Here is a 21,215-nt window from a genome sequence, read left to right on the forward strand (position 1 = left end):
TTTTTTTTTTTTTTTTTTTTTTTTTTACTATTTTCTTTCAAAACTCGAGTGGTCGCAGAGCTCCCATCATTAAATCTATCTATGTCTATCAGCACAACTCACCTCGAATATAGACTTATACTTTCAAGTATCTTTGTCATTGCACTTTTTTCAAGTTTCATGTGCCATTGAAACTTGGGCCCAGGTATTTGATTGTTTGTATGAATAGAGGGATTCTACAGATGTCATTTGTCCCCCGCCTATGTCCTCCAGTCTCTTAGAGCTAGTACTTATGAAGCATTTGCTATGTCATCAGTAATCATAAAATTTATTCTTTATTATTTATGGCTGTGTTGGTGCGATTGGTAATTTAGTTCTTCATATTAATCTTTATTCTGTCTCAGAGTGTGGGCTGTCATCATGTGCAAATTATCGGAAGAGCTGTGAACACCTTAGTAATAAATTTATCTTTTGAGGTCATTAGTAAACATTAACACTGAGATCCAGAGAGGGTAAAATTTAAAACAGGCTGGCAAGTTCAAAACAGAGAGGTGAGAGCAGAAGACACTTTCCTATTTTGCGTAATAGCTCTCCTTATATGCTTCTGTAGTTAACATTCCTCAACTGAAGTCAGAATGATGAAACAATAATGAAGTTCCTCCTATGCCAGTTCTTTTCAAGTTGTAGTTACTATATAGGGAAAACTAAATTATCACCCAATATCTTAGACACTTCGAGAGAAAAGGGGGGATTGTAAATAAGTATACAAGATCACAGACCTAAGTTGAGCCTGTTCCAGACAAACTGGGGCGTATGGCCATCCTATCCTGCTAACACATTAGCAGCACCTAGAGTCCTCATTGAATGTTCTAGTTCAAGACTCCACCTCAGAAATTCTGAAATGGGTAGTATGAGCAAATTGTCATTTTAAAGCACACCTGAGATGATTCTCATACAACTGAAGTTTTAGATCCATAGCCCTATTTGATACTTGACAGTGCAAGTTTTTGTAATTTAAAAAGATGTGGCCTGACACCTGTAATCCCAAAGTTTGGGAGGCCAAGGTGGGAGGGTCAAAAAAATTAGCTGGGCATGGTGGCATGCATCTGTAGTCCCAACTACTCAGAAAGCTGAAGTGGGAGAAATGCTTGAGCCTGGGACATTAAGGCTGCAGTGAACTGTGACAGCACCACTGTACTTCAGCCTGGGTGACAGCGACATTCTGTCTCAAAAAAGAAAAAGAGTGACTTAACTACTCCCCACTTTTTAATTGGACGTCTACATTGGAATATTTATGTTATTACTTGGTATAAAATATACATTAGTAGAAATTGAGTTGTTTTTATTATTTTGTGTATGGAGATGATTGAACAATGGCATACTTATTTTTACACTCCAGATAGCTGAAACAGAACTTGATATTTTGATAGGTAACTCATTACATTTTAATTCAAGGTTTATAAAAAAGTAATCTCTAAAATCGGATTTTGAATGAATCTTGACACAAGAGGCATTCCAAAGGAGTAGAGAAGTATAGAAACAGAATTTAGTAGGACACATAAACTGTTGGATTAAGTGACACCCATTTCTGTCATTTTTCTTATTCATAAATATTGTTGCTCTGTCATTCATATTTTAATAAAAAAGAGTTTAAAGTTATTGACACACTTAAAAATATTCTTTACAAAAGTCATAACATCATTAAATAAAATAAATTAACCCTTGTGTAAGACCAAAATTTCTGTTATTAAGTTTTTCCTTCTTGGAAAGATAGAAAACCCATTTTTTTTTCAGCAGCACAGATATATAAAATTTTCATTCCTGAATATTTGATTTCAATAACTTTGAGAGAGAAAAAATATTTTTACAGCAAGTGGTAATGAAAAACTTCATTGACATTGATAAAATTTTTAGATACATTTCCGAACTGTGTCTTTTGGGCATTTGAAAAGTGTAAATACAACAGGGATAAAAGCATTTGTCTCTGAAAAACAGAAATAATAAATATGTTAATTACTTTTTTTAGAATCATAATTAAGATTCTTTTTGCCCATGTAAAATATTATAAAATGAAACCTCTCCTTTTATAAAGGATTTTTCTATAACAGTACTTTTCTGTTTTTTTAAATATGGAAAACACCACTGTCAGCCTATGTAGTAGCAATAATTAAGGCATTGTAGAGTGACCACGTTCTATAGGTAATAATTTTGCCTGATGAGCCAGATTTGGTATTAAGCTTCATGAAAGCAAATATGGTCAAATTCAGGCCTGGGGATAGTTTCCATTTATGAAGCACTCACTCTCCTTAAGGTGTTGTTGCAAGCACTTTATATTATAATTCACGCAACCACCATATACTATTAGGCTAAAGTTATAAAATTGGAACATGAGGCAGGGAGAGTTTAAATGATTTTCACCAAATGACGTGGCTAGTGAATGGGAAAATAGGAATCTAAATGGAGAAATGTGTGATGTTGAAGCTAATGATCTCTCTAAGTTCTAGCGAATTTAGAACTTAGGAGTTACAAACACCTCACAGATAGTTGATGCTTGACATTAGTGTATAAATAAACTTTGTTAAATCTCAAAATAATGAGAAAGAGAAGTAAGTTAAGTATCAGAACTTAAAGGGAACTAAACTTGTTATTTAATAAAATATTAGTATACTCAGTAGCATGCAAATATTAAGGGCATGTTGAAATTCAGCTATGGATAATCATGTAGTTAGGGAAGAAATCGCTACTCTGAGATTCTACATTTAAGAAAATATTGCACCTGGTATCAACATTTGTTATTATTATCTGTAAAGAGACATAATGTGAGGCTTTGAAAGTCCATAGACATAAAAATACGTAAAAAATTAATATATAAATGAAAGAAGTTGTAAACTCATGGAATTGTACTTACACCTAAAGCCACCGGAGGTCGCTGTTGTCCACAAAATGGTTCTTTAGAACAAAGCATCATCCAGTTTCTAAAGGACTAGGAAGTAGCTTCATTCTGAGATCTCAGCCATTTCGACAGAAAATAGATGTAAGAAGAGGACAGAAGATGTAAGGCCGTATGTACATTCGTCGATTTGTAAAACAGGAGAAGGATAAGATGGTTTCCAGATGTAGCTGCTTGGGGGCCCAGTGTCCGCTGCTCTCGCTTCTTCTCCTTGCATCCTGGGAGGTGGGGAGCGGTCAGCTCCACTACACCGTACCGGAGGAGGCCAAACACGGCACCTTTGTGGGCCGCATCGCGCAGGACCTGGGGCTGGAGCTGGCGGAGCTGGTGCCGCGCCTGTTCCGGGTGGCGTCCAAAACACACGGGGACCTTCTKGAGGTAAATCTRCAGAATGGCATTTTGTTTGTGAATTCTCGGATYGACCGCGAGGAGCTGTGCGGGCGGAGCGCGGAGTGTAGCATCCACCTGGAGGTGATCGTGGACAGGCCGCTGCAGGTTTTCCATGTGGACGTGGAAATAAAGGACATTAACGACAATCCGCCCAGGTTCTCCGTAACAGAACAAAAGCTCTTAATACCTGAATCCAGACTGCTTGACTCTCGATTTCCGCTAGAAGGCGCATCTGATGCGGATGTTGGAGAGAACGCATTGCTTACTTACAAACTCAGTCCAAATGAGTTTTTTATTCTTGATATTATGAACAAAAAAGACAAAGACAAATTCCCAGTGCTTGTTCTGCGGAAACTGCTGGATCGTGAAGAAAATCCTCAGCTAAAGTTGTTATTGACAGCAACTGACGGAGGCAAACCTGAATTTACCGGATCTGTTTCTCTGCTTATCCTGGTATTAGATGCCAACGATAACGCCCCTATCTTTGATAGACCGGTTTATGAAGTTAAGATGTATGAAAATCAAGTGAACCAAACGTTAGTTATATGGCTCAATGCTTCTGATTCGGATGAAGGAATAAACAAGGAAATGATATATTCATTTAGCCCTTTGGTCCCACCCATGATAAGAAAGAAATTTTGGATAAACGAAACGACGGGAGAAATAAAAGTAAATGATGCTATTGACTTTGAGGATAGTAACACTTATGAAATTCATGTAGATGTTACAGATAAGGGAAATCCACCTATGGTTGGTCACTGCACGGTCCTAGTGGAATTACTGGATGAAAATGATAATTCACCTGAGGTGATTGTCACTTCTCTGTCTCTCCCAGTAAAAGAAGACGCTCAAGTGGGCACCGTCATCGCCCTGATCAGCGTGTCTGACCATGACTCAGGAGCCAACGGACAGGTCACCTGCTCTCTGACACCCCATTTCCCTTTCAAGCTGGTCTCCACCTACAAGAATTACTACTCGTTGGTGCTGGACAGCGCCCTGGACCGCGAGAGCGTGTCGGCCTATGAGCTGGTGGTGACCGCGCGAGACGGCGGCTCCCCTTCGCTGTGGGCCACGGCAAGCGTGTCCGTGGAGGTGGCCGACGTGAATGACAACGCGCCGGCGTTCCCGCAGCCCGAGTACACGGTGTTCGTGAAGGAGAACAACCCGCCGGGCTGCCACATCTTCACTGTGTCGGCGCGGGACGCGGACGCGCAGGAGAACGCGCTGGTGTCCTACTCGCTGGTGGAGCGGCGGGTGGGCGATCGCGCGCTGTCGAGCTACGTGTCGGTGCACGCGGAGAGCGGCAAGGTGTATGCGCTGCAGCCGCTGGACCACGAGGAGCTGGAGCTGCTGCAATTCCAGGTGAGCGCGCGCGACGCTGGCGTGCCGCCTCTGGGCAGCAACATGACGCTGCAGGTGTTCGTGCTGGATGAGAACGACAACGCGCCTACGCTGCTGGCGTCTCCCGCTGGCAGCGCGAACGGTGCAGTCAGTGAGCTGGTGCTGCGTTCGGTGGGTGCTGGCCAAGTGGTGGCGAAGGTGCGCGCAGTGGACGCTGACTCAGGATACAACGCGTGGCTGTCGTATGAATTGCAGTCGGCAGCGGTTGGCGCACGCATCCCATTCCGCGTGGGGCTGTACACGGGCGAGATCAGTACGACACGCGCTCTGGATGAAGCTGACTCGCCGCGTCAGCGCCTATTGGTGCTGGTGAAGGATCATGGTGAGCCGGCGCTGACGGCCACAGCCACTGTGCTTGTGTCGCTTGTGGAGGGCGGCCAGGCACCCAAGGCCTCGTCGCGAGCGTCAGTGGGCGTGGCGCCCGAGGTGGCCCTGGTGGATGTCAACGTGTACCTGATCATCGCCATCTGCGCGGTGTCCAGCTTGCTGGTGCTCACGCTGCTGCTGTACACTGCACTGCGGTGCTCTGCGACGCCCACCGAGGGCGCCTGTGGGCCGATGAAGCCCACGCTGGTGTGCTCTAGCGCGGTGGGGAGCTGGTCTTACTCGCAGCAGAGGCGGCAGAGGGTGTGTTCTGGGGAAGGCCCGCCCAAGACGGACCTCATGGCCTTCAGCCCCAGCCTTCCACCCTGCCCAACAGTAGATGTGGAAACGGAAGATCAGCCTATTGGAGGGGACCACTCTAGGAAGGTGGGTTATTACCTTTTCCTTTTCTTTTTGTGCTTTGTGATCATATTTTCTCACCGCATTTTCTCAAATATATATCTCAGAATATTTCATTTTTGTCTACATACCATTTATGCCTGAATATTTCTAGTGATACTCTTGTAATATAACTTATTCCAGGAGTTGCTTTTAAATTTTTTCTATCCTACCCACTGTGTCAGCTTTTGATTGTTACTTTAATTTTTAAAAATAACAATTTGTTCTGAATACACCAATATTTTCCAATACAAATATGTGATATGGGTTGCAGTTCTGATGATTTACTTTCATAATCACTTTTCGTTGCAAATATTTGTATGGTTAGTATTTCAGTTAATGTTATTTCATTTTCCAATCTAAATTTTGATTTGCTTGTATTTGCATTAACAAAAAAATTAATATGATTTTTTGTTAATTAGCTGATCAATATCTCTTCAGTGAAAATGTGTTTTCTCCCATGTGTAGAACATGTGTAGTGTACCATAGCTTATACTGCCATAGCAGATTTCAGTGTTCAGCGATTACAGTTTTTCCTCAATGGCACAGTAAGTAGGTGGCAATTTAAAATTTCTTAATCTTAGCAATTAAGTTAAATGCTTTGAACTTGAAAAATGTTTTCCATTTTTATTTTAGTTGTAGTGGTACCTGTGTCAGTGTGTATTATTCACTTTACTTAGCAGAAGAAAGTGTGTGTTTTCGTTATTTACATAATTTTATCCAGCAGTTATCTGCTTCTTTATCATTAGGCATTGCTTATGATTTTCAGGTATTAGCTCTGTCACTTTGAGGAAGGAGTCATGCTTATGTTTAATAACGAAGAGCATTTGAACACTTTTTAATTTTGAGATTGAAAATATTACTAATTAATATTAAAACTTTGAGAAGAAAATTAAATCAATGTTTTCTACTGATCTATTATATTGTAAAGTTTAGTTTAATAGCTTCTCTGGTCCCGAAACCTAAAAAAAAAAAGGAAAAAAAATAGCTTCTCTAGTCATCTTAAACAGGGTTGGGTTGTATGATATAGACCCAGAAATGAAAGCTAATTTAGTTGCCTAGTGACAAAGCTGCACTATCGATTGTGTTTTTCTGAAATTGGTTGTTACCTGATACTCATGATTTCATTAAAAAAAAATCTTTATTAATTCTAGTGTTACCAAACACCAATGCCATGAATTTATCATCTTGCCTACAGCTCTTAGCAATTACTTTTTCTTTCCTTTCCCTTTGAGTATGGAGATTGAATTTGTTACTCATATGTGCTTCATAAATAGCTTCAAATAGCAGTTAAAATTATTGTTCAAGTTTAGGAACATCAAAAAAGACAATTGTGGCAAGAATTTAAACATGGCATTCTTTCAGTCTTAATACAATCCATGCCCTGTCTCCAGCTTTTAGAAATTATAGATGCTAAATTAATGCAGAGTTTAGAAATGATATAATATTTGTTATATCAAAATAGTTTTATGAAATATATACTTCCTCTGATATTTGAAAAAAATCCTCCTGAATATCATAAGTAATATATAAAATTTAGTAAAAACTCATACCAGTCATAAAAGCCTCAGGTATACAGGTGCATTAATCTCTTCATCAGTACTAATTTAAGGCCAGGCATGGTGGCTCACACCTGTAATCCCAGCATTTTGACAGGCCAAAGTTGGAGGATTGCTTGAGGCCAGGAGTTCAAGATCAACCAGGGCAACATTGGGATACCTTGTACTGAACATATATATGATGGGGGTCTCCTTACAAAGACACACACACACACACACACACGTGTGTGTGTATGCATGTATGTACTCCTTGCATATATATGTGTGTGTGTACTCCTTACATATGTGTGTATGTGTGTGTGTATGTGTGTACTTATGTGTATAAGCCGGCGTGGTGGTACATGCCTGTAGTTTCTGCTGTAGTGCTACTTGGGAGGGTGAGGTGGGAGGATCACTTGAGCCCAGGAGGCTGAGGCTGCAGTGACCCATGATTGTGCCACTGCACTCTAGCCTGGACAACAAAGTGAGACCCTATTTCAAAAATTGAAAAAGGTAAAGGAAATAATAACACAAGTATCCGGCAAATATGATCTTATTTCATATTCATTCACATGATAATACAGTTGGCGCAGTAGTACTTTCTTTAGGATGTCCACATACAAGACAAAACTCTTCATGGAATTCTAATTTGTAAGACAAACCTACTTTTGAAGAGGTACTGGTCACACACAAGAAGGTATAGGAAAGGACTTGAAAGCTCAAAAAAAAAAAAAAAAACCCGCATAAATGCATATGTAGGAATTAGCAACATGGAAGGTAAGTGAAATAATATGAAATCAAATCCACTTATGTATTAAGCCACAGGATATTGTTGTTCTCCAAGAAAAGTATTTTTTAACAGGCGAAAATCAGATTATTCCTAGATCAGAAAGAAGCTCCATTGTTCCTGTGCTTTAAAAACCACAAACACCCATTAAGATCATGTGGAACCTCAGGAACAAGGAATCAAAAGATCTCAAAGGAACTATGTCTTTCTAGTCATGAAATATTCTTTTACTAACCGAAAGAGAGGCATGATGTTAGCTGCCAGACTAAGTGGCCAGGAATCCCGGAGCCTACAGCACTGGCTTTTGCTCCTCGAAATTTGTGAGGAGGGGGAGGACCAGCTCCACTATACTATCCTGGAAGAGGCCAAGGATGGCACATGACACTTTTCTGGGCCACATCATGCAGGACCTGGGTCTGGATCTGGTGCCGCGCCCGTTCTGGGTGGATTCCAAAGGCCATGGGGACCGTCTGGAGGTAAATCTGCAGAATGGCATTTTGTTTGTGGATTCTCAGATCGACCTCGAGGAGCTGTGTTGGCGGATCTTGGAGTGCAGCATCCACCTGGAGGTGGTTGTGGACGAGCTGCTACAGATTTTCCATGTGGAGATGGAAGTGAAAGACATTAAAGACAACCTGTCACTGTTCTCAGTGACATAAAATAATCTATTTAGAAAACAAGGGTTCTTGATTCTTGTTTTTCACTAGGGGGTGTCTGGGATGCAGCAGCAGGGGCCAATGCTCTGCTGATTTACATACTGTACCCTAGTGATTATTTTTCCCGGGAAATACCAACCAATGAAGAGCAGGTAAAACCACTTGAAGGTGTATTTAAAAAATGCAGATTGATAAGTCACTTCAGAGTGACTTTTGGTGCTTAAAGCAACTGATGGGGGCAAAGCTGAGCTGACAGGCACCAAAGCATTACATGGCACAGTGCGGGATGTACCTGATGATACCCCAGTGTTTGGCAAAGCAGTCTGCCATGTGAAATCACTGGAAAATGCAAGAGAAGGTACACTGGTTATTTATTTATTTATTTTTGAGACGGAGCCTCGCTCTGTCACCCAGCCTGGAGTGCAGTGATGTAATCTCCGCTCACTGCAACCTCCTCCTCCCGGGTTCAAGCAATTCTCCTGCCTCAGCCTCCCAAAGTACTGGGATTACAGGGTGAACCACTGTGCCCACAGGTACACTGGTTATTAGACTTAAGCCTTTGGATTTGGACAGGTTTCAAACAGTCACATTGTTTCTTTGCAACCGATGTCTCCCCTAACATAGAAGCCCTTTTTCGCATAGATTCAGACAGTGGAGAAAGAGAAGTAAATGTAAAGACAGGTTTGGAGGAAACTAAATAATGGAAGATTCAAATACAGGCAGTTGACAAAGGCGATTCCCCAATGCTTGCTACTGCGCAGACTTGATAGAAGTCTGGGACGTCAATGATAGTGTTCCAGAGTTAGCAGCAAGTCATTATCATTCCCTGTACAGGAAGACACTCCACTAGGTAACATCATAGCCCTGATCAGTGTACTTGACGCTAAATTCAGTGTCAAGGGACAGGTGACCCTCACCCTGATGCCTCATGTCCCTTCAAGTTGGTGTCCACCTTCAATAGGTGCTGCCCAGCACCTGCTCGTTAGTGCTTCACAGCGCCCTGGACCAAGAGAGCAAATCTATCAGTTGGTGACCGCGCGGAACGGGGACTCGTTTTCATTGTTGGCCACGGGCATCGGGTCTGTGCAAGTGGCCGACAGTGAACCATAACACTCTGGCGTTCATGCAGCCCGAGTACATGGTGTTTATGAAAGAGAACATCCCGCCAGGCTGCCATATCTTCACAGTGTTCGCGCGAAACGGGGATGCTCAGGAGAACGCACTGGTGTCCTACTCGCTGATGGAGCTGCGGGTGGGCGAGCGCACGCTGTCGCTGTCGAGCTAAATGTCGGTGCACGCAGAGTTGTACGCGCCGCAGCCGCTGAACCACTAGGAGCTGGAGCTGCTGCAGTTCCAGGGGAGCGCGCGCGACGCGGGCATGCAGCCTCTGGGCAGCAACGTAATGCTGCAGGTGTTACTGCAGGAATGACAACTTGGTTGGCGCTACTGGCGCCTTGGGTCGGCTGGCAACGCTGTGAACAGGCTGGTGCCGCATTCGGTGAGTGGAGGCCACGTGGTGGCGAAGGCGCGCGCGGTAGACGCCAACTCCAGCTACAACATCTGGTTGTCACATGAGCTGCAGCAGTAGGCTGGCAGCACCCGTTCTGCGTGGGGTTGTGCACGGGAGAGATCAGCAAGAAGAGTACGTTGGACGAGGCGAAAGCTATGCGCCACTGCCGGCTGGTGCTGGTAAAGGACCACCGCGAGCCGTCGCTTACTGTCACAATCAACGCGTTGGTGTCGCTGGCGGAGAGCAGCCGGGCGAGGAAGGCCTCTTTGCGGGCATTGACAGGCATAGGGTTCCGGGAGGCTGCGCTAGTGGATGTCAACGTGTACCCGATCATCGCTGTCTGCGCGGTGTTCAGCCTGTTGATGCTCAGGTTGCTGCTACACGCGCGCTGCGGTGCTTGGCGCCGCCCACCGAGGGCTTGTTCGCCCGCGCGGGCAAGCCCAAGCAGGTGTGGTCCAGCGCAGTGAGAACTGGTCTTATTCGCAGCAGAGGAGGCTGATCCTGTGCTCCTGGCTTTTAGTTGTAGTGTTCCCCATTTTTCGGGCTTTGGAGATGGATTTCCATAGGAAATTTTTGAGAATGTTAAGTACTGTAATTCTGGAAAGTATTTCGTTCCTATTTATGTCCCTCACAGTAACATTGGTAATGTTCACCAAATTATTGCTTAATTTTATTGCTTTATTTATTTTGTTTTGCTTTTCTTTTGAGATGGTTTATTTAAAGTACATTGGGGCAGGGCGGGGTAGTTCATTCCTATTTGTAACCCCAGCACTTTGGGAGGCTGAGGCGGGCGGATCACTTGAGGTCAGGAGTTGGAGACCAGCCTGGCCAACATGGTGAAACCCCATCTCTACTAAAGATACAAAAAAAATTAGCCGGGTGTGTTAATGAGCACCTGTAATCCCAGCTACTGAGGAGGCTGAGGCACGATAATCGCCTGAACCTGTGAGGCGGAGGTTGCAGTGAGCCAAGATCAGGCCACTGCACTCCAGCTTGGGCAACAGAGTGAAACCGTGTCTCAAAGCAAAAAGTATAGAAGTCTAGCCATCTTCATCACTTTTTACTACAGTCATCATAAATATTCTTTAGGAATATTCTTCAGTTGGTAAGTATAATGACAATACTAATAATGAAATAGACTGAATGGATGTTTCCTGTAAACGAGAAAGTTAAGTCTCACAGGAAGGATCATGATGAATAATGATCCTTATGAGAAGGTCAGATCTTCTCAATTTCGAAGCAACTTATTTCTTCCTATTCATTTTCTTACTCTGATTTGTGTCCTCCACTCATTACGCTTATGTGTTCAAAAATACCATGACAATATTTAATTCATAAAATCATAATTATTTGAATTTAAAACATGTTTAAATTTTTATATTTCTATAATCTGTAAATTCATCTTTCACAAATGGTGATGAGCAGGGTTGAGGCAGCTTCATTCACAAACAATTTTGTTTCTTCATGATTGATGACAGTCTTTTCTGAGATGATGATTGCCGTGGATGGTGTTTCAGCCTTGCCTTTAAAGGTAATTTTATGTCTTAATTTTTGTCTTCAATCTTCTTATAATTTCATTTTAAGGTCATTTTCTTCACAATCTTCAACTACTTCAGATAGCCAACAATTTTGTTCTTCTTCTTTTTCTTTAATGTCAGTTCTGTTTAATTACCTGTTGAACTAATTTCTGCTGTCCTCTGGTTTAAGTTATTGAGCTCTTCTAGTATTTTGGGAAGATTTATTTGAGCACTGGTTATAATTGTATTTCTTTCATTTTGATACCTGGCTGTATGAAAATATTTTAGGGTAGAAAAATTCACATTTACTTGGGCTTTGAGTATAGGAGAGTCTTTCCATACATGATGAAGTGTGATACTGTTATTGTCTCTGTTCATCAAGCTGCATGGTCTTCAGAATGGCATTCCTGGGCTTGGCAGGGTGGCTGAAGCCTGTAATCCCAGCATTTTGGAGGCCAAGGCAGGAGGATTGCTTGACGCCAGGAGTTTGAGACCAGCCTGGGCAAAATAGTGAGACCCCCCATCTCTACCAAAAAAAAAAGTCATTGTTTTTAATAACTTAAGTATAAGAACCATGAAATATTAATAAAGGCACTTCCACTTGACAATTGTGGTGTTAATTATACCTTAGAATGTAATATTATATCCTCTTGATATATTTGATACAAATTATTTTTGCCTCCACACCACATTCATATAAATGCTTTCTTTAAAGGGATCCCAGAGAATATGTATTTATAGCTGTAAAGATGTATATCAAATTATATGCAAAATTATTTTGCTCTTTTTGGCTCTAATTACAAAGAGATCCCCTTTAATTCTGTGTAAAGAAATAGTATATTTACATAGGGGAGGGTAACCATGTTACAGATAGGGTAAAGTTAATATAAATGCTGAAAAGGAATTAGTGGTTATTTTCTACCTAGAAAGATAACTTCTGAGAGGATGATTTCCATGAAGATAAACATTAAGGAAATCTTCAGAAAAGGGAAAAACCTGTCCTACTTTATGGTGCTGGAATTCTCTTCATCCATAACTATAGAACAAGGGCAAACATTGATCAGTAACTTAGGGATAATAAATAACCATTGTTTGAGTGTTTTATTAATATATTTGTTAGACATCATGTGAGGGACTCAAATACATTATTTTGTTTAATCCTTATTATAATTTGTAAAGTACATATGACAGTTCCAATGTTAAAGATAAAATAAGAGAAGCTATTTATCTGTTTTACCCAGTGCCAGGACATGGTGGAGATATTATTCAAACGCACATCTTTCAGACTTTTGATTCATTCTTTTGTTCACTATAATGTAGAACTTTCTCCAGTAAGTCTTTTCTCTGCTCAAACACAGTCTTGGCTAGGAAAATCAAGCAGAAGCTGTGTACAGGAGAATCTTCCTTTCTGTTGTGCTTAGAAGAAACTTCATGATTGTCTTCATCATTAATTTTGTACAGTGCATGATTGAGATAACACTAAGTTTTCTATGTTGTGATTTTTTTCTTATAAGAGTTCATGATCATCATTATCATTTGTTTAATCAATGCCATATTGAGATAGATATTTTGGTTATGTAATTGTTAAATAATTAAGAGTTGCCTTAGAAGAACTATGTATCTGTTGTTTGGAAGTGATGTAAGTAAGAATCATTTAACATGTGAGAAAAGTCAGAAAACTGGTTTCCAATATCCTTCCAGAACACCCAAACTAAACACTGCATACCAAAAATTACTTCTTTTTTTGCTGTGAATAGTGTTTGGGATAAGTATAAATGTTGATATTATTATTTCAGGGACTCTGAACATGGCTAAAGGATTCAAGAAATGTTTACAATATTGCATGCTTAAATAACAATTTTAAAGACATAGATTCCCGTGAAAAGCTTCAAATGTGTGTAGGTCTTTCAGTCTTCCTCAGTCTTATTGTTGGCTGAGAGGCTTGTACCAACTGACAGATGATTTGTGACCAAATAACTGTTTTTACTTGACTAAGCCATGAAACTGCAGAATTAGCATCACTAAGTAAATCTTACAATTTTGTTAATGCAGTGGTTGGATAATCTACTTCTAATCCATTGCTTCTGGAGAACCTCCTAAGGTTCTGACAATGGTGTCAAAATTTGTTTATGTGTTTTCAAGAAATCATAGCACTAAGTCTGTTATAGAATATCAGTGGATGACATGCATTAGTGAGACATTAAACTATACACTCTAATACATATATGACTAACAGGACATACAGGCAGATTATATGTCCTGATTGATATAGTAAAAATCAGACATAAAGTTCCTTAATCTTCAGTTGATTTTTCAAATCCAGTTAACAATAATTGTATTGAAATGACTTCTTAGCATTAGCCCATACCCAGGTATTAGGCTGATCCTCAAAGACGAGTTCAAAGACAGCATAATGCCTTCACTAGGGGCTGGTTGAGATGGTGACACCTGGAATATCACAGCCAAAATGCAAAAGATGGGTCATTGATTCCTATACTATATCAAACTCTTTTATGACTTGGTATTTGTTTAGTATCACTTTATATATTCACAAAACACTGTATGATTGGAAATTAATACCTAAATTAACACCTTGTTTTAATTCAAATATGTGATATCATCATCTTTCCAGAGTAAACCTTCTCATGTTCATTTCCCTACCTTAGAAGACTCTACATATCCTGTAACATCTTCATCCCCAATTCTCATAATGGAGTGATTGAAGATCTATTGTTTCTTTTTGTTCAAAATAAACCTGATATGTTTCAAATATCTTGTTGAATATCTGTCATCTGGTCTAATGTTATATTTTGATTAGAGGTTATTATAATTGATTATTTTACAGTTACATAATGGAATTAACTGTCATAAAAGTTGACATGTCTCCTTTAATTTTTTCATATAGAATTTTACATTTATCTTAATAAGAGTTCTAGTGTTATGACAACACTGGGAAAAGAGTAAATTTGAAAAAAGCAGAACAAAATCTCAAATAAATAGTTGAATATGTATAAAATATTAGCATACACATATGATAATTTTTTCATAAACCATTGTAGTATTTTTATATTGGAGATAAACCATCAAAACTATACAACAAAATATTCAAGCTAGAATGATACTTATTCTAAATCACTTTCTACTCTAAAATTTTGTTGCATCTACTTTTTTCCCTCCTAAATCCTAAAGATATATGAAAAGACAAAGAAAATTACAACTTAAGCAATGAAAACTCTCATAAGCAATTCCTGTATTTTACTTAGTATTCTGTGAAATTCCATTTCCACAAATACTAAGGTAATTTACCATTTAGTTGAATTCGTTTGATTGATTTTCTACATTTTAAGCACAATATCAGGCACTTAGAGGAGATATAATTAAAAATCATGTCCTTTGTTTTCCATGAACTTATGATCTCAAACCCCAAATTCTTTCAGCAAGAAACAAACTATTTTCATGAATATAACTAAATTAGATTAATGAACCAATGTTGGTGACTTGGAAATACCAATGTGGCACAGAGATGTTCACAGTGATTTTATTTACTCTATCGAATGATAATAAAATTTATTTTGTAGTTGAAAAGCCTATTTCTGTCATATCACTCCATTATATAAAATACCCAATTTTGATACCTCATATTATGCTACTATGGCTTACATTAGAAATAACGTGTCAAATAGAAATTCTAGATGAATAGACTTTTCCTTTGTGAATTTTTTAAAAAAAACTAACAAGTTTGAGAATATATTTGTTTTTCTTATAGTCAGAAAACAATTAAATGTAAATAACAGTACAGACCAGAATTAAAGAAAATAAATATGAAAAGGCACAGAGATAAGAATAGAGCATGTGGAACATAAAGACTAAAGAGCTCCTTTTATAAAACGTCAGATTTTTCTTTGAGTTTCCTAGCAGCCAAAGTAACAAGGGAGACTGAAAGTAAAACAATTCAAATTTGATAATATTTTTACATGAGGAACAACACTTTCAGGAAATGTTTAGCCCTAGTTTATCAGGAGGCCACCCTAAGAGCTGAATTATCTCTCTCTCTCTCTTTCTCTGTATACGTATTTTAGATAAGTAAAAGAATAATTTTATCATGCTAAGTCAAACATAGACACAATAATTTAAATTTGATGTTAATCAAGAAATAAAATGTCTTTTCTCTATATATTTTGTTTCACTATGACTTATAATCTGAATATTCCACAAATAAGCACTTTGGAAAGACTTAGGGGAAAAACCAAAAACATGAAATTCTACGGTAGTAATGCAGTGCACAGTACTCACAATTTTAGGCGCAAGGTGTCGCTCTTTACTTGGTGGAAAGTTCATTCAAACGTTGGTCTGAACAGTCAGGCACTCCCATACAAAGGGACTCCATCATACCGGATGCCACCGTTAAAGGATTCTTTGAAACTTCTCAAGAATTCAGAGAGATTTTTAACCTGAAACTGAAGAATCTGGCACTGTAAGTGTAAAGAAGTTTATTTTGGAAGCCAATTTCGTATGCAATGTTTGGTTTTCAGAGAAGGGAATTGGGCACCCCACGACTACTGCTCTGGCTTCTCCTACTCGAATTCTGGGAGGTGGGGAGCGGTCAGCTCCACTACTCGGTGCTCGAGGAAGCCAAACACGGCACCTTTGTGGGCCGCATCGCGCAGGACCTGGGGCTGGAGCTGGAGGAGCTGGTGCCGCGCCTGTTCCGGGTGGCGTCCAAAACACACGGGGACCTTCTGGAGGTAAATCTGCAGAATGGCATTTTGTTTGTGAATTCTCGGATCGATCGGGAGGAGCTGTGCGGGCGGAGCGCGAAGTGCAGCATCCACCTGGAGGTGATCGTGGACAGGCCGCTGCAGGTTTTCCATGTGGACGTGGAGGTGAAGGACATTAACGACAACCCACCGGTGTTCTCTCTCAGAGAACAAAGGCTGCGGATTGCGGAATCTAAGCAATTGGACTCTCGTTTTCCACTAGAGGGAGCTTCTGATGCTGATATTGAAGAGAATGCTCTATTGACCTATAGGCTAAGTCAAAATGAGTATTTTTCTTTAGACTCATCAACAAATAGTAAGCAGATTAAAAGATTGTCACTTATTTTAAAGAAGTCTCTAGATAGAGAGAAGACTCCGGAACTTAATTTGCTACTAACGGCTACAGACGGGGGGAAACCAGAGCTTACTGGCATTGTTCAGCTGTTAGTCCAAGTCTTGGACGTTAACGACAATGATCCAGAGTTTGATCAATCAGAATACAAGGTGAGTCTTATGGAAAACGCTGCTAAAGAGGCTCTTGTGATAAAATTAAACGCCACAGACCGAGACGAAGGAGTCAACGGAGAGGTAACATACTCCTTAATGTCAGTTAAGCCCAGTGGAAGATCCTTATTTACACTAGATCAAAATAATGGAGAAGTGAGGGTCAATGGAACTTTAGATTATGAAGAAAACAAATTTTATAAAATTGAAGTACAGGCTACAGATAAGGGGACTCCCCCAATGGCAGGTCACTGTACAGTCTGGGTAGAAATCTTAGACACCAACGATAACGTTCCTGAAGTCACTGTGACTTCCTTGTCCCTCCCAATACGAGAGGACACTCAGCCCAGCACGGTCATTGCCCTGATCAGCGTGTCTGACCGTGACTCAGGTGTCAATGGACAGGTGACCTGCTCGCTGACGCCCCAGGTGCCCTTCAAGCTGGTGTCCACCTTCAAGAATTACTACTCATTGGTGTTGGACAGCGCCCTGGACCGAGAGACAGTGCCAGCCTATGAGCTGGTGGTGACCGCGCGAGACGGGGGCTCGCCTTCGCTGTGGGCCACGGCCAGCGTGTCCGTGGAGGTGGCCGACGTGAATGACAACGCGCCGGCGTTCCCGCAGCCCGAGTACACTGTGTTCGTGAAGGAGAACAACCCGCCGGGCTGCCACATCTTCACTGTGTCGGCGCGGGACGCGGACGCGCAGGAGAACGCGCTGGTGTCCTACTCGCTGGTGGAGCGGCGGGTGGGCTATCGCGCGCTGTCGAGCTACGTGTCGGTGCACGCGGAGAGCGGCAAGGTGTATGCGCTGCAGCCGCTGGACCACGAGGAGCTGGAGCTGCTGCAATTCCAGGTGAGCGCGCGCGACGCGGGCGTGCCGCCTTTGGGCAGCAACGTGACATTGCAGGTATTCGTGCTGGATGAGAACGATAACGCACCGGCGCTGCTGGCGACTCGGGCTGGCAATGCGGGAGGCACAGTTAGCGAGCTGTTACCGCGGTCGGTGGGTGCGGGCCACGTGGTGGCGAAGGTGCGTGCAGTGGATGCTGACTCAGGTTACAACGCGTGGCTTTCATATGAACTGCAGCCAGCGGCTGGCGGCTCGCGCGGCCTGTTCCGCGTGGGGCTGTACACCGGCGAGATCAGCACAACGCGTGTCCTGGACGAGGCGGACTCGCCGCGCCACCGCCTCCTGGTGCTGGTGAAGGACCACGGTGAGCCGGCGCTGACGGCCACCGCTACCGTGCTGGTGTCGTTAGTAGAGAGTGGACAGGCGCCAAAGGCCTCGTCGCGGGCATTGGTGGGCCCTGCGAGCCCAGAGGCTGCGCTGGTGGGTGTCAACGTGTATTTGATCATCGCCATCTGCGTGGTATCTAGTCTGCTGGTGCTCACGCTGTTGCTATACACCGCGCTGCGGTGCTCCGCGATGCCCATTGAGGGCGCGTGCGCTCCCTGCAAGCCCACGCTGGTGTGCTCCAGCGCGGTGGGGAGCTGGTCGCATTCGCAGCAAAGGCGGCACAGGGTGTGCTCTGGGGAGGGCCCACCTAAGACAGACCTCATGGCCTTCAGCCCTAGTCTTCCTCCAGGTCCAAATAAAGAGGAGGAAGGGGAAAGACAGGAGGCAGGGTCAAGTTACCGTGGACAGGTGAGTTTTCTACAGATTTCACCTATCAGGAAGTGTATGTGAAATTATTTAAAATCTAGTTTTTTTTTTTCACGGATTTTTAAGGGAAAGTTTTTATGACTAATGAGTATTTTGAATACTATTTTAGATAACAAAGTCTGTTTGCGAAATGCCAAATGCTACACATCTTCAATCTTTTAATCAAAAGAATAATCAGGCTTCTTTAACCAATAGATGTCCTATTTCTTCTAATATTTGGTTAGAATATGTTGAAAGAAATAAGATGTGAGAATGACTCTTCTGTAGTAATTATTTCTGAGTAGAAATAATTACGATTTCCACTAAAGTACCCATGCCACTTCAACTATGACCTTCAATTATGACTGTAATAACTACAGATTATTTAAAATTACTCCTTCTTGTCTTTTAGCAGAGTTTTGCCTTGATATTTCCACATTGTTAGATCAATTGGTGTTTTTTTTTCTAAAGGGAGGAGGTCTTCTTATGATGTCCAGGTGGCAGTACAGTGGCTATTCACAGGTGACCTGTAGCCTTGAACTGCTAGGCTCAGAGGATTCTACCACTTCAGCCTCCAGAGTAGTTGGGAATGCAGGCACGTGCCACTGCACTTAGTCCATTGGCTTTTCTAACTTCAGGCTTGTATCAAAGCTAGAATACTCCACTAGGTATGAAATGATTTACTTTTCTTTCTTTTTTTCCTTTCCTTTCCTTTTCTTTCTTTGTTTTTCTTTGTTTCTTTTCTTTCTTTCTTTCTTTCTTTTTTTTTTTTTTTTTTTTTTTTTTTTTTTTTAGACAGAGTCTCAGTCTGTCCCCCAGGCTAGAGTGCAGTGGTCAGATCTTGGCTCACTGTAACCTCGGCCTCCCAGCTTCAAGGGACTCTCCTGCCTCAGCCTCCTGAGTAGCTGGGATTACAGGCATGTGCCAACATGCCTGCCTGATTTTTGTATTTTTAGTAAAGGGTTTCACCATGTTGCTCAGGCTGGTCTCCAATGCCTGACCTCGTGATCCATGTGCCTTGACCTCACAAAGTGCTAGGATTACAGGCATGAACCACCAGGCCCGGCCACTTTTCTTCTCTTGCTCCCTCTTCTGCTCCCTCCCTTCTTTCTTTCCTTCCTTCCTTTCCTTTCCTTTCTCTCTCTCTCTTTCTTTCTTTCTCAGTGTTAAACATTCATCATGTTTATTATCTATGAAACAGTCTTTACTTTTGCCTTTATTCTTGTGATAATACTTGTTTTCATATTGTTTGAAGAAAAAAGTTAAGCCTTGCATTCTTACCTGCTGCTTTTATGGAAATAATATAACTAAAATTCTTCATGTTCTTGTCAGGCAAAGTGGCTCAGGCCTGTAATCCCAGCTACTTGGGAGGCTGAGGCAGAATTGCTTGAGCCCAAGAGTTGAGGCCTGTCTGGACAACATAGTGAGATCCTATCTCTACCAAAAATTTAAATATTAGCCAGACCTAGTGGTGCATGCCTGCAGTCCCAGTTTCTTGGGAGGCTGAGGTGGGAGGATCGCTTGAGTCCAGGGGTGCAGAGCTGCAGTGAGCTATCATTGTGGGACCCCCAAACTAAAAAAACAAAAAAAATTTTGTCCATTCTTGATTTTGTTCCGTGAAAAGGCAAGACATTTATTAACTATTGCATACTCAAACAAAATGGCCTGATTTATTTTTCCAAAGGAAACTAGGAAGCTTTTCAGATTCATCTAGCAGAGAAAAAATTAAATATATAAATGTGAGTACCCACTGACAATGATCAGTTTCATTCATCTCACATTTTAACTGCTCTTTTAATGCCTTATCTTTAATGTTTTTGAAATTTTCTTTCCACGTGGTATAATCCCATATGAAGATCTGAGCAAAGATCATTTACTTTTGAGTCATTCTTCATATTTAGTTATTCTTACTACATGTAGAGTGGTGGAATTACTGACCATTTTGAGAATCACATCTAGCTATTTCCACCCTTATAGAGGCATAACATTCAATAATATTGTGCCATTTGGCACAATATTCAAAGAGTCTATGCTGAAGCCCATTCATAGACTTTAGATCAAGAAGTTTTGCACCTTAATATTAATTGGCTAAAAACATTCTTTAAGTATTCAAGAGAAGGCAACAAGATAAAAATATAAAATATTTCAGACTCAAAAGTGGTTAAACCATCAAACCACTTATGAAACTTTGTAAGTATAATAAATGTGAAGATTAGATAGCACATACATTACTCATCTCCAAATGAAGTTTTTGGAATAACTCAAGATCATTTAAAGACTTTGCAATGTCTTCAGTACAGGTTAAAAATTTGTAAATTATTATTTATATCACATAAATAACCAATGTTTATTTTAGATAATTCAAATTACTTGGACTGATTTCTACAAAGTTGTTTCTTTTGGACTTATTCTTAATGCCAAGATTGCATTCTATGATATAAAATTATAATTTCAACTTGTTTTCTGGTTTGGTTGTTTAAGTACTAAGCTAAACCTAGATGTTCCCATTGGCTTAGCAATTTGTTTAGGTCGAAGAGTGTGTGAGAACTACATAACACATTTTTTTTTCTTTTTTTGTGATAGAGTCCTGCTCAGTCGCCCATTTTTTAAAATTAAAGCTCATGACCGGGTGCAGTGGCTCACGCCTGTAATCCCAGCACTTTGGGAGGCCGAGGCGGACAGATCGCCTGAGGTCGGGAGTTCGAGACAAGCCTGACCAACATGGAGAAACCCTGTCTCTACTAAAAATATAAAATTAGCTAGGCGTGGTGGCACATGCAGTAATCCCAGCTACTCGGGAGGCTGAGGCAGGAGAATTGC

The 21,215-nt window shown here is 41.2% G+C and overlaps 3 protein-coding genes across 12 annotated transcripts in view; all 3 read left to right on the forward strand.

The window, feature by feature from the left end:
* LOC108307041 (protocadherin alpha-2) overlaps window positions 1–21,215 on the forward strand; it is a 189,773-nt gene that overhangs the window by 58,196 nt on the left and 110,362 nt on the right.
* Window positions 1–21,215, forward strand: part of LOC108307044 (protocadherin alpha-C2) — a 213,663-nt gene that overhangs the window by 51,859 nt on the left and 140,589 nt on the right. For 2 of the 10 annotated variants that reach the window (XM_037739877.1, XM_037739876.1), the window contains one exon: window positions 16,310–18,451. The exons of 7 other annotated variants lie outside the window; for them this stretch is intronic. In XM_037739877.1, the coding sequence (XP_037595805.1) occupies window positions 16,310–18,440 (2,131 nt within the window). In that variant the 3' untranslated portion in view covers window positions 18,441–18,451. Of the gene's footprint in view, window positions 1–2,911; window positions 5,471–16,309; window positions 18,452–21,215 lie in introns of those variants that run through there. One more of the 10 variants, XM_017532186.2, reaches the window with a different exon arrangement.
* LOC119471825 (protocadherin alpha-10-like) lies at window positions 8,062–8,574 on the forward strand. Its single transcript, XM_037739879.1, has one exon. The coding sequence runs from the start codon at window positions 8,179–8,181 to the stop codon at window positions 8,464–8,466; it is 288 nt and encodes a 95-aa protein (XP_037595807.1). The 5' UTR covers window positions 8,062–8,178; the 3' UTR covers window positions 8,467–8,574.

The sequence above is a fragment of the Cebus imitator genome, unplaced genomic scaffold (genome assembly GCF_001604975.1).
Source record: "Cebus imitator isolate Cc_AM_T3 unplaced genomic scaffold, Cebus_imitator-1.0 Scaffold76, whole genome shotgun sequence".
NCBI classification, from domain to species: domain Eukaryota; kingdom Metazoa; phylum Chordata; class Mammalia; order Primates; family Cebidae; genus Cebus; species Cebus imitator.

Bases quoted from the DNA above. Each gene is read 5' to 3' on its own strand.
- LOC119471825 (XM_037739879.1), top strand. From the start codon at position 8,179: ATGGCACATGACACTTTTCTGGGCCACATCATGCAGGACCTGGGTCTG.